The 14,004-nt window shown below is 52.3% G+C and overlaps 1 protein-coding gene across 1 annotated transcript; it reads right to left on the bottom strand.

Annotated features, from left to right (window-relative positions):
* Positions 1–1,163: 1,163 nt before the first annotated feature.
* On the bottom strand, positions 1,164–2,030 carry LOC142814463 (uncharacterized). Its single transcript, XM_075893226.1, has one exon. It carries the CDS (start codon positions 2,028–2,030, stop codon positions 1,164–1,166), a length of 867 nt encoding a protein of 288 aa, XP_075749341.1.
* Positions 2,031–14,004: the final 11,974 nt, after the last annotated feature.

The following is a 14,004-nucleotide window of genomic DNA, read 5'->3' as shown; positions in this document are numbered from 1 at the left end:
GTTCCGGTCGATGTTCACCAGCAACGGCTCAAGCGAGAGTATGAAGAGAGAGGGCCCTAGCGGGCACCCTTGGCGGATCCCTGTCTCGTATACAAAGTTACTCGTCGGGGGGCTGTTTACTACTACGTGGCATGTGAGGTTGCTGTAAAAGATGGCGATGGTGTCTACGAAGCATGTCGGGAACCCGAACTGGTGGAGTACCTCGATCATGTATCCATGGCGCACCCGGTCAAACGCCTTTGCCTGGTCCAAGGAGACAAAGGCTCCGGACAGGGACTTGGCACACATGTATTCGAAGGCATCCCTTGTTACGGTAAGGTTGGCAAAGATCGAGCGGCCTGGAACCACACAGGACTGCCAGGGAGCGATGATGAATGGCAAGAGGAGCTTAAGGCGGCTATTAAGGGTGAAAGCAACAATTTTATAGTCCAGGTTCAACAGGGTTATGGGGCGCCACGCCAACAGCTCCTCCTGCGGGCTCCCTCTTTCAGTAGGAGGACAATCCTCCCCTCTCCAAAGGATGCGGGTTTCAGTTGCTTCGTAACCACCATGTTCACCAGTGCGACAAGCACTCCCTCTAGATTGTCAAAAAAAGTGGCGTAAAAGTTGGCTGTAACGCCATCAAAACCGGGGGCCGAGTTCGGGGGCATGATTGTTATCGCGCCTCTAACCTCTTCTGCAGACACATCCGTGCTCAGTAACGCAACCTCCTCTCCTCCCAGCTGTGGGAGGTGCCGGCAGACCTCTCTAATCTTGTCTTCTCCGCCAGTATCTCCGTCCCTGTCGGCGTCCCGAAAAAGGGCCGAGAAGTACTCGCAGAAGACATCGCGGATTCCCTCTAGTTCAGTTTCGAATGAATCGTCCGGGCGTTTTACTCGTGTAATTCGTGTGCTGCCATTCCCAGTTGTGTCACTGGGGCGTGCTCCGAGGTGGTTAAAGGGTGCGCCCCACTCCCCAGGTGGCCTGCGCGCGCGCAGTTGAAGCAGCCGGGCATACTCGACCCCCAGGGTGTTCAGATAGTCGCGCATGCATGTCGTCATCGTCTCGGCCCCCCTGACGATGCGTATTCTGCGCAGGATCTCATTCAGTTTAGCAGTTATGCGGCGCTTCCTGGCCTTGCCTTTGTCTTGAAGGATTCCCTTCCACTCCGCTTTCAAGGTGTCTCACGAGCGTGGGGTTAGGTCCGGGGCGTTCGCCATGGAGGCCCGCAACCGCGCCCTAATGCGCTCGATGCTATCATCGTCTTGCAGGAGTGCTGGGTCCACTCGCCATTCATGGTCATCAGTACGGAGTCCAGGAGAGTCGCTAAGCGTAGTGGCAAGGGGGAGGTGATCTGATCGACTCGCTAGGTCTGCCGGAGGGGAAAAGACCTCCCACGCAACGAGCGAGGAAAGGAGTAAGTCGGGAAGATACGTCCGATCTAATCGACTGGCTGTGAGTAGAGAGGCTCGAGTTGCGACAAAAAGGTCGCCATGCGCGATCACGCACGCGCCAGATAACCGAAGGTGTCGAAGAAAAGTCTTTACGAGCTCCCCAGCATAGTACGTGGACCCCCCTCGGCCTGGTCCCCTGACATCGCGCGACGAGTCCACGACACAGTTGAAGCCCCCCAGCAGGACGTGCGGGACGGGTTCCGAAAGAAGGTCGTGCAGCTGTCGGAAGAAGGTGTTTGTGTTCTTCCGTGTCACTGGGGCGTACACGTTCACGAACTGAATCCGTCTTTCGCTGATGTAGAGGTCCAACATGAGCGACCTGCCGTCAGCACCGAAGATGCAGAACGCCTTTTGCAGGAAGCGACGCGTAGTAAAGACCACTCCCACTCCACAGGCTCTTGATTTAGTTAGGGAGAAGAAGGCGTCCACCTGAAACTCGCGTCTGAAGGTTGAGACCTCTAACGGCGACAGGAAGTTAGTCTCTTGTAAAAAGAGCACATCGATACCCTGTGCTTGGGCGAAGGTCAGAATGTCTCGCTGTTTCGATTTGTCACGAAACCCACGGACGTTCCAGGTGGCGAACTTGAGAGTTGACATGATCTGCTCTAGTGGGCGTGGGGAGAGGACTTGGGGTGAAGGAGGGGGTGGGGGCGACCGCTTGGGCAGAGGCGGCACGCTCGAAGGAGCCGAGCGTAAAGGCGCGGGTGGCGCGGTTGCTAGTTGGGCTAAAAAGCCCTCCGTGGTTTAAGGGACGCATCATTGGAGCCGTGGTGCCAATTAGGCGCAAGGGCAGCAGGCAGCTGTGCAACCGATAAACTGAAACAAAAATCATTGCCGTGGCTTCGGCTGGCGAGAAAAGCAGAGGAGGGAAGAAAGTAGGTGGCGTGGCCACCACTGATAGCAGAAACAAGCGTGGGGGAGGAAGTGTGGCGCCATGTTAGAAAGAGCGGAGCTTGCGCGAGGAGGCGGAGGAGGGAGGGGGGGGGACCGTGTTGCCGTGTCCCGGCGCCCACTCTTGTGTTCGCCTTGAAGCAAATACGGAGAAGAAAAGAAAGGGAGGAGGCTTTGGCGAAGAGCCTTTTTTTTTCCGCTTGCGCTTGAGGGCAAGTGCCCTTTCCCTGTCGGTAGTGCGTCCAATTTCTGCGACTTCGCAATGGGAGGGGCATGGCTGTCGCTGGATCAGACTGGTGCTTTAGAGCGCCGAGGCTTGTTTTCAAGGTTCGGGGGTAGGCTCGACGGCACGCCGGGTGACTTGTCCTCGCCTCTTAAAGGGCACCTTGATCTCGAACGCTCGCGCCTATCGGTCGGGGCTGCGCCGGCAGTTTGCATCTCGATGAAGGTGCACTGGTCTGTGCTCAAGTGGTCAGTATCCGGCAGGACGTAGCGGCCAAAACTTACGATGGGCACCTCCTCAGGGTTGGGGGGAAGAGCCGTCGGGGGTGGAAGTGGCGGGAAACTAATCTCGTCAAAACCAGAGAATGCAGGCTCGTCGTTCTCGGGACTCGGCGCCTGTGTTGGCACTTCTTGTTCCTCGCTTGCAGGTTGCGACAAATCCCAGGAGTCGCTGGTGGATTCCGGAGAGCCGGATTCATCGCCGCTTGACTCGTCCAGGTCGCCATCTGAACTAGTATTGCTCCTGTCGTCCCTTGCTTCGGAGCCTGCGTTCAAGGGAGCTGGGGTCGCTGATGTGGTGCGGGCGTCTTCCGTCCCTCGGGGTTCTTCGAACTGCCAGTGGCCTGTGACATTCACTGTCGTGTGGGGCCGAGTCCGGGCTGAAGCCCTGATGTCGGTTCAGTCCCGGTAGGCGGGCGAGAGGTGCTGGGGTGGTTGTTTCCAGACTGGCCGCGTCTCGGGTGGAAGGCCGCGCGCTGCAGCGAGGTACGAGCGTTTGCGGAAACACTCGCGTGTGCCATGCCACCCGCCGCATCTCTTACACTTCTCAACACACCCTTCGGTGTCATGCCCAAATACACCACAGCTCTTGAATAAGCGGCTTTCCGTGGCCATGTGCCCTGGTTCGTTACACCTTGCGCACACTCTGCGCATACCACGCTATTCACACCTGACACGGCGCCCCGCGATGGTTGTGAAGTTTGGGACTGGCCTACTCATTTCCATGCACACTACTCTAACCCCATTAAGCTTGTTTTGTTGGTTAGGAACTGATGCAAAGGAAACACTTCTTATCTTGCCATACTGTGAAAGAGTGCTGATCAAGACCTCGTCTGGTATATATGCCGGAAAGTGGTATACGTTAACAAACGTAACGGAGGGTCCTACTGCTTCTACTATAACGTGCTCCCGGTTAACTTTGAAGCCCTCTGCGTCCATAAGCTTTGTGGCCTGGCTCGCATTTTGGGCACACACAAGGAACTTCGCGGCCCCCATGTGTTGCAAAACTAACACACTATCAGGTCCGGCTGTCTCTTCAACTGCATCTACAAGGTTGTCAATACACACGTCCTCATCGGGCGCCGTGAACAGAAAACAGTTCTCCCTCACCGGGAGGGTGCTTGGGCCTGCCATGTCTGAAGGTGCCATGTCCGCTGGTCTCGCGGGCACTCAGGCGACGGGACTCGGGAGGGCGACTTGTTGGTCTGGTAGTGTGCAGATTTCTCTGCACTCTCGTGCACAGGGCAGCTCAGAGACCACTCAGCGTCAGAGGGCACCAGAGCAGAAGGCTTCCGGGGCAGCAGACGGCGTCCGGGGACCTTGCGAAGCCTCGCATGGGGGTGGGAGGGGGCTCCGGGCGGGAGGCTTGAGTCTAGGGGGCGGCGGCCGCTCGTGGTAGGGCGCGACGACTCTGCCACAGGTTGCTTCTTTTTTCCTTGAAGGGGACCGGTGGGGCAACGTCAGCGTGACGTGGCCCCGGGTCTGGCTGTGCGACTGGCGCGGCGAAACGGCTTGCTCGGACTTTGATCTTAGCCAAAAGGACTTTGATCTTAGCGCACCCGTTCGTCCCTCGTAGCCGTTGTAGTAGTGTGTAACAAGTATAACATTTTGACCTCCAAGGCAGTGCCGGTGAAAGACTTCTTCTGTGCGCTGTTGAACAATAAAAGATAGTGCACAATGTACATGCCAATGGCTGCTAATGGGGAATGAGAGACAGGAGCATTTGGCTTTTAGTTAACGCGCACGCTGCGATTCTCATTAGAAGCCATTGGCATGTACATGGAGCACTACCTGACAAGAAAGGGTTACTGAGTTATACTCGCTGGGTATAACCTCCTTAGTTTTATAAACGTTTAGCGAGCGTTGAGCTGCAGTGCATGCCATGAATACAGTGAACTAGTATATACCTTGATGTCGAGGTGGTTAAAGGTGGGATGTAGACCCGAAGCGCAAGACGTAAGAAAGTGTGTGTGTGTTTCCTCTCGTTCGGTCCTTGGAATGTCCGCTAGATGGCGGTGCTTCTACATGAGGAATATATGATGAAAAGATGCGAGATGATGGTACGTGGAGTGTTGAATAGGTGTACGAACGGACACACAGACAGATGCATGGATGGACGCACGGATGGCTGCACGGGTGGCCGCACGAATGGATGAACGCATGGACGGACGCAGGAGTGGACGCATGGACAAAAGCAGGGTCGGGCGCACAGATGAACGTGTGGACGCACGAGCAGACGCACACACGGACGAGCGGATGGACGCACGGGCGGCCACACAGACGCACGCATGGATGGACGGAAGCAAGAACGAATGGACGGACGGATGCTTCGCCCCAATATCCATCATTCATTCCGTGGATATGCTGCCATTTTTTTGTTCGTGCTGTGACACAGTGAACGCGCTTCTTGCTTGATCCTGCCCGTGACCACAGGGCGTGACTTTGTGACCAGTGATTACAACCGCCTTGTGCACATGCAAGAAAAATAAAGCTATGGCCAGACTGGTGCAAACGCTCGATAGCAGCACTGCGATGACGCTTTTAGAGGCGAAGCTCCTTATAGTGGCACCCGTTTGTCCCTCGTAGCCGTTGTAGTATGTAACGAGTATAACATTTTGACCTCCAAGGTGGTGCCGGTAAGAGATTTCTTCTGTGCGTTGTTGAAAAATAGAAAATAGTGCTCAATGTACACATCAATGGCTGCTAATGTAGAATGAGAGACAGGAGCATTCGGCGTTTTTTTAAATTAAATGTATGTAATTAAAAAAAAACCCGCGTTTAGTTAACGCGCACGCTGCGATCCCCATTAGCAGCCATTGGCATGTACATTGAGCACTATCTCACAAGAAAGGCTTGCTACGTTATACTCGCTCGGTGTAACGCCCCGCCGCTGTGGTCTAGTGGCTGAGGTACTCGGCTGCTGATCCGCAGCTCGCGGGTTCGAATCCCGGCTGCGGCGGCTGCATTTCCGATGGAGGCGGAAATGTTGTAGGCCCGTGTGCTCAGATTTGGGTGCACGTTAAAGAACCCGAGGTGGTCGAAATTTCCGGAGCCTTCCACTACGACGTCTCTCATAATCATATGGTGGTTTTGGAACGTTAAACCCCACATACAAAACCTACCATCGCTGGGTGTAACCTCCTTGGTTTTAGAAAGGTTTAGCGAGTGTTGGGCCGCTGTGCCATGAATACAGTGAAGCAGTATATACCATGAACTTGAGGTGGTTAAAGGTGGGAAGTAGACCCGAAGCGCAAGCCGTAAGAAAGTGTGCGTGCGCCACCTCTCGTTTAGTCATTGGAATGTCCGCTGGATGGCGGTGCTTCTATATTGGGAATATTTGATGAAAAGATGCGAGATGGTGGTACTTGGAGTGTTGAATAGATGGACGAACGGACACACTGACAGATGCATGGATGGACGCATGAACGGACGCTGGGGTGGATGCATGGACAAATGCAGGACGGACGCATGAACAGGCGCACGCACGGATGGGCGGATGAACGTATGGACGGTCACAAAGACGGACGCATGGATGGAAGCAAGAACGAATGGACGGACGAATGCTTCGTCCCACTCTCCGTCATTCACTCCGTGGATATCCTGCCAATTTTTTTTATTATGCCCATTTGGACAGTCATGATGCCTGGTGACTGATGCGGTGACCGGAACTTCGTGAAAAGTGAGAGTTCTACTGATGAGGTGTCTCGAAGCAGCGTGTTTCGGCTCAAGCGTGAAATGTTTCTTAAGGTGCGTTGATTACATCCTCGAGCTGCACAAGTATTTGTACCACCTGGCACACATTACACGCGAATTAGACGCTTGCCTGGCGTTTCAATCAAAATTGGCAAATAAACTCGCTTCGCATCCGCATCGATGTACGTTGACGGAGTTGCACGAAAGCATTCGCGTAAAATCTTTCATAGCTACGCTTGACGTTGTGCTTCATTTCGGAAAGCGCGAGGTAAGTTGGAGAGAACAAAACCGTTTGTTGTTGTTTTACGGCAACGCAGCATTGTTGAAAGAAAATGGCAGCATATCCACGGAGTGAATGATGGGGAGTGTCTTGCTTCCGTACGTTCCTGCGTACGTCTGTGTAACCGTCCATGCGTCCATCCACCCGTCCGTGCGTGCGTCTGTTCGTACGTCCGTCCCTGCGTTCGTCCATGCATCCGCGCCTGCGTCCGTTTATGCGTCCATCGATGCATCTGTCTGTGTGTCCGGTCGTCCATCTATTCAGCACTCCAAGTACCACCATCTCACATCTTTTCATCACATATTCTCCATATAGAAACACCGCCATCCAGCGGACATTTCAAGGACTAAACGGGAGGTGGCACATGCACACTTTCTTACGGCTTGTGCTTCGGGTTTACTTCCCACCTTTAACCACCTCGAGTTCATGGTATATACTAGTTCACTGTATTCATGGCTATGCGGCCCAACGCTCGCTCAACTTTTCTAAAACCAAGGAGGTTACACCCAGCGAGTATAACGTAGCAACCCTTTCTTGTCAGATCGTGCTCAATGTACATGCCAATAGCTGATAATGGGGTCGCAGCGTGCGCGTTACCTAAAGGCCGAATGCTCCTGTCTCTCACTCCCCCTTAGCAGCCATTAACATGTGCATTGAGCACTATCTTTTATTGTTCAACAACGCACAGAAGAAATCTCTCACCGTAACCACCTTGGAGGTCAAAATCGTAAGGACCGCTATTTCGGGTATGTGCCACTGGCGGTTACGTACTACGAGGGACGCACAAGCCGCGCCATAAGGAGCTTCGCCCCTAAAATGTGGATGGTGCATTGAACGAGCACCGCGAAGCAATATCGGTTGACTTGGCGTACACTGAAACGCTCCTCCTCATCAGTTTGTGTCCCAGCTACGATTTCGTAAGACAGCAATCTGGCTGAAGCCATATGCGCATGCTTACTCGTTTTGAACATTTTGCATAATATTAAATAGCACCACCAGTCGTTTGCAAGATCCCGTACTAGGAATGCACCAATTAGAGACGCAGAAGAAGATAAAAGGAGGGGTAATTGAGAGAGTGAGGAGGACGGCTCGAGAACAATGAGTGACGCTACCTTGGAAAGTTGTTTCATCTATAGAAACCTTAATTCTAGCAAAGCGTTGTAAACACTTGCCTTCTTGAGCTAGCGCTGCATGGTCAGCGCCGCGTTATAAATGCTACGGTCCTTAGAATTACTTATGTATGTATTTCTATTAACAAGACACACATACAGAATATATACGTGTTGTTATGGTGCCTCTGATATGCGCAATAACTTATTTTTATTGAAAATCGCACAAGTATGAACGCTGAATCTTGAGCAATATTTGTGGCCGCTGCGGATGGAGTCGGCCGTTTGGCGTATCGTTTGGCCACTTCGGTGACGTTTAGGGTACTGTTAAGAGCAGACAACCGAAAAAATGTACAGACAGACAGAAAGCGAGACAGACAGATCAAAATTTTTGAATCGAAGGTTCCCGAAAAAGACTATCGTCTTTAGGAAACTATTCAAGGTTCTGGCAAAAACTTTCCCACACCTCCCCGATTGGAATCGTGAGCGAATGCGAATTTCTTGCACCGAGCGAGGGCACAGTTGCTATCAGGCATCAGGCGTCACCGACTTCTGCCATCGCCTTGAGAGGGGCACTGCCAGCGAACGGTCAAGAGTGAGGAGTGAGTGGACGGGAGAGTGAGATTCCAGCGTTCTCGGCTCTGCGTAAGCGTTTCACAATGGCGTCTCGAGCACACACTTCCGGATGTTCTTGAAAAGTGCCCAGCCAGAGAATAGTAGAGAGTGAGGATGGCAGAGTGGGGCGCAGGGAGGAGAGAGGGCAAACGGCGAGGGACGAAAAGGCGAAGCACGGCACCCGCCATGTCCTACACCACCTCGTAACACATGCTCCGCTTGCTAGGGGCGAGGATAAGCGCGCGCCCCCGCAGCTGTTGCTATGGCAGAGGGAGTGAGACCAGAGAGAGAACACCTGCCGGTGCACGGACGCCTGAAATAGCCTGAAGAGGAAATGCTTTCGCATTTAAAAAGAGTATGAGCCGTGTTTTCGACAGCTGCTCAGCATTTTCAATAACCAGCAACACTGAATTAAAGGGATACAGTCACACCACAACCGAATAAATGTTCTTTATAAGGATTCCTTGTTGAGATAGTTCTTCAGACATGAAAGCACGCAGTACCTAACAGAAACAATACAGACCAGGAATTATTTCCATCTCTGCTCGCGCTACTCCGCATTAATTCATTCATTTCATTAAACTAAAATAATTTAAAGCTCCATACATGGACTGCCACTATTGTACTACAAGTACTCCCCCCCCCCCCATTCTTCCGACGAGATCGAAGTACTGGATGTAACGCACGCGCCGCACGCCCAGCTGATGCATAATTGTGAAACAACTAGCTGCATTGCTCTGCGGGGGAAGGCTGTCATTCAGTACGAAAAAAGCTGTCGTGTCATATGAGCATGAACGTAACAACTCCATGTGCGAATCTACATTGATATTCAAGTTATTTCAAAATAGAACTTACCTCAGCAGCATTTAGGGTAGTGTACGATTTATTTTTCTGGCTCCACAGAGTCTTTAAAGGAATTTCGATGATTAATAACTAAGCCAGTTCAGAGGCGGAACCGATGATTGTGACGGGCCCACAGCTCCACGGTCACGGGCCCGTCACAGACACACACACACACACACACACACACACACACACACACACACACACACACACACACACACACACACACACACACACACACACAACACGTGCACGGTACTGACGCAAGTACACATGGCACCTGAACGCTCACGCGTGCACACACACACACACACACACACACACACACACACACACACACACAATGCATAAAACTATCATGTCATACATGCGCTATTTTTTGCAAACACGCTCACCTACTTCGGTGGCCGAGTCATTTAGCACACTGCTAGAAGAAATTGCGGATGTGTTTGTCGCGAGTACGAAAACCATGTGCAAACTTTATTCTTTAGAGTTTGTGTTGTTTTATGGTTAGAGAATTAATCTGTCTGCTCTGAAGAATTGGTTGTTCTTCTTTTTAGAAAAAATTAAGCGAAAAACTGAAGCTGTACTGAAATGCTCCGATACATCCTTGCATTTTTCTTCCTGCATACGTCGTTACGTTGTATCATATTGGAATGAGGCACTGGAGTGATATTTTTGGCTTAATTTATTGCTAGAAAAAGTAGTCCTGAGCCCTTAAAAATGACAATTCTTACTGCTTCATTGAAAAAGTAACTAGCTTTGGTGTCGTTCAAAACCAGAACCGGCAATAAAAAATTGTGATAACATGATAGGGTATATTGTTAGTGTTTTCACGCTTGCTACTGCTATATTTATAGTTTTATCTTATCTTCGCAATGAAAATTTCACTTTTACGGCTCCACACACGATTGTTCACACACGCGAGAGAATCTCGTGTGTGTGAACAATCGCTGGGATGTCAACTGTTACTCAGACGCAGTTCTTGTACATAAGATACCAATTTGACAAGATCAATAAAGTTACAAGTGGAAAAGTGTGTGGTTGTAATGGCCACTTCAGTTGGATCATTTAGCCGCAAGGACGTTGACGACTTCACCCCCGGGGATGAAAACAGTGGTCACAGGGAGCACTGATGAGAGGACACCGTACTTCTGCATACGACAGGTGAAGTAAAATTCTTATTACACGGGTGGCGCATTTTGTGCGTATTTTTAAAAATCTTTTTTGGCTAGCCTAGTTCAAGTGGAGATTCCCGCTCCGTCCCATTGTAATTGTGATGTGCTCAACCACGCCGTGTTTAACAAATTAGGTCATGTCTTAGAGCGCTTGACAACCACTAGTTACAAATAACATGCTTGTAGAATACCATACGCAAAGCTTGGGGATGTAGCTTTGTGGGCTTCATATAAATGGAGCCCACGACATGTTGGCGCACAACGCACGTGCGACGCAAACTAAATGTTTTACGTGTGCTGTTTCAAACTTGTATATTTAAAAAAACGTGCTTGCGCCGAGCTGCCATCGACGCGAGAGAGGTGTGTTAGGGGATGTTGTGCTTTGGGCAGTGAGTGTGTACATCTGTGGAACCTTGATTTGCGAAAATTTTTTTATTCCATGGAGGGAATCTGCGATAGTATACCGTAGTTGTTATTCACGTGTTATGTCTTAAATTAGGTCAGCGTGAAAGGTGGGAGTGATTTATTATTATTGTAGGGAACTATGCGAACGACGACGAAGAAGCAAGAAACGGCAAGCCACAGCGTTGGTGCACACGCGCGACCCGAGCTTGCGCTTGTTTTGTATTTTCGGCCTGTTGACGTTCCTCGCTCTTCTGGCATTCCTCGGCCTTCCAGTAGGTCTATACGTAAATAAACTATGTGACGTCTGGTGGAGGTGTGTGAACTCCTGTACAAACCTGTAACTTCGCCCCCGTAAGCTTCCCCCTCTACGTGACACGAACATGGCCACCGAGATGCCTCTCCAGGTGGGACCTTCGACCGTCCATGTCACTTGCGGTGCCGTGTATCCTCAACGAGACCCTCCTATCTTCACGGGATCCACTGAGTCAGACGTCGAAGATTGGTTGGCGAGGTACGACAAAGTCGGCGCAAATAACAAATGGGACGACCCAAGTAAGCTAGGCTACGTCACGTTCTACCTTGCGGACACAGCGCAACTGTGGTTTAATAACCACGCAGCTGACATTACTACGTGGTATGCATTCAAGACTGCTATTACGGACGTCTTTGGACGACCTGTGGCACGCAAGCTTCAAGCCGAGCACCGTTTACGTCACCGTGCGCAGCGACCAGGCGAGACCTACACGAGCTACATTGAAGATGTGCTGCATCACTGCAACCGCGTCAACTCCACCATGCCCGAGGAAGAAAAAATTAGGCACATTTTGAAAGGAATTGACGACGGCGCCTTTCAGATGTTGCTCGCGAGAAATACCCCCCCCCCCCAATTACTCTGCTCGTTTCCCTCTGTCAGAGCTTCGATGAGTTGCGTAGGCAGCGCGCAATTGCTCGTCAAGCCCTCACGACGCCAGACACGCTCGCAAGCATGCACCTAGCTGCCCATCCTACCTATCAGCAGCCACTGCTTTCAACAATCAAGAACTTTTTCCACAAAGAGGTAGCGCGCCAGCTGTCACTGCTGCCCCTGACACATGAGCCGGCGCAAGCTTTGGCACAGGACCTCCAACACGTCATTCGGACCCAAGTCGCTGAGGCCCTTCCACCGATGCATCAGCAACCACCAGTCACTACGCTTCTCACGTACGCCGCCGTCGCTGCTCGGCCGGGGGGCACTGCGAGCGCTCGATGGTGACGGACGCACTCCACATCGCCTCCGTAAATTTTCTGCTATTTCTGCGGACATCCACCTTGGTACCCCTGAAACTTGGATTTATCGTCACCGCCAAGTTCTCCGCTTCGCCTAGACAACACCTTCATCCAGGTGGGTCCAGTTTTGACAACTTGAGGGACATCCTTCACTCCCGGCTACAACGCCGCCTCACTAAGGGCTCTCAGCCCGGCGATGGCGGCCGCTAACGTGGTTACGGGCTATGATCCTACCTCAAGCCAAATGCTGTCCATGGAGATTTCATCCTCCGTAAACACTATGCCATCAGAAGACGAATACCTCGACGACATGGTGAGACTGTGGCAACGCAAGCAAGCGAAATCGAAGTCTGCGTCTCAACAACAACGAGACGCCACAGCGGGCCAGAATTCCCCAGCCTTGCAAGGAACGCCGGCGCGCCATCCCTCCGGTGGTGTGCCTACCTCTGCTCCATCCTCGCAGCCAGCGAAGCAACGCAAGTGGCGTCCGCTTCAAACTCCTCGCCTCTCTCGCGACGACTACATCGTAGTAGTGAAACCTCGCGTTCCCTGCGAGCTACGCACATTCGTCCCGGCCGATCGCGCGGGCGACGCCATCCGCAGCTACCTCGGCGACCAGACTACCACGCAAATTCAAGTGTGGCCGATCTGGGAACAAAACATCTTGGTCTGTAGCACCACCATTTTGCCTATGGCACAGCGACTCCTCGGAGACTTCCAGCTGCAAGTGGGGGATCAGCAGCTGCCCGTTCGGGGCCACGCCTAGGCACCAGGGGATACATGCAAGGGCGTCATCAACATAAACCTTGCTGAAAGCCCGGAGAAGATCAAGTGAGAACTGCATTGGCCTCGAGGTACTATCCTCGCGGTCCGCAAACTCGGAGATTCCGCGGCGGCGGTGGTGACTTTCGAGGGCACGAAGTTACCCCGCTTCCTCTTCTACCACTGCGTGGCGACGTATATCTGCGCCTACAAGAAAACGGTCCCTGTTTGCACCAAGTGCGGTACCATCGGTCATCGACCACCTCAGTGTCCTCACACCGCTCCAACCCAGTGTGCCAAATGTGGAACCCCCGCACCTGCAGGTCTCAATGCTCACGACTGCCACCCCAAGTGCCTCCTCTGCCACGGCGCCCATGAGGCTGGGACCAGTGGCTGCATGGCAAAATATCGAAAATATCGGAAACGCAAGCAGCCCTCAACATCTCCTCGAGGGACCACCTCATGTTCGTCACAGCCAGACAGCAGCACCAACCTGCATCGTTCGGCTCCACCACTCCATGCCGATACTCAGGCATTCCCACCGCTAGAAGCACCAGCGGCGGTACCTCAGGTGAGCAGTTGGGCAAGTAATGCTGCTTCTAAGCCTCTCTCACCCCCTTCTGTCGATCCTCCTTCTCCAGAACTTGCGGCCCTTCGCCAGCAAGTTGCGGCACTTCAAAAGCAAAATTCTCTTTTAACTAAACAACTCGAACTCTTAAATAAGTGACTTCAACCCCAACAACAGTGTACTGCAAGGCCATCCGGTATTGCCTCCTCTGTCCAGGCGGCTACGCCAGCTACGTCCAAGCTTAGTCCTCACGCTAAGTCCACTCCCATTAAATCACCGGTTCAAGCAGCCATGTGTACTCCAGCACTCGGAACCGGTGCCACATCTACTCCAGAAGCTCTTGAGGCTCCTGGGGCACCTCAGGTTCTCTTGCCCGCTAACCAAACTCTCCATAGCGAAGAGCGTGCCCCGCGCGTAGAGGAACGCCTCACGCGCGTCGAAGCTTCGATTAATCACCTCC

The sequence above is a fragment of the Rhipicephalus microplus genome, chromosome 4 (assembly GCF_043290135.1).
Source record: "Rhipicephalus microplus isolate Deutch F79 chromosome 4, USDA_Rmic, whole genome shotgun sequence".
Taxonomy (NCBI): domain Eukaryota; kingdom Metazoa; phylum Arthropoda; class Arachnida; order Ixodida; family Ixodidae; genus Rhipicephalus; species Rhipicephalus microplus.
The sequence above is the reverse complement of the archived record's forward strand: the minus strand, read 5'-3'. Positions and strand labels throughout refer to the sequence as shown.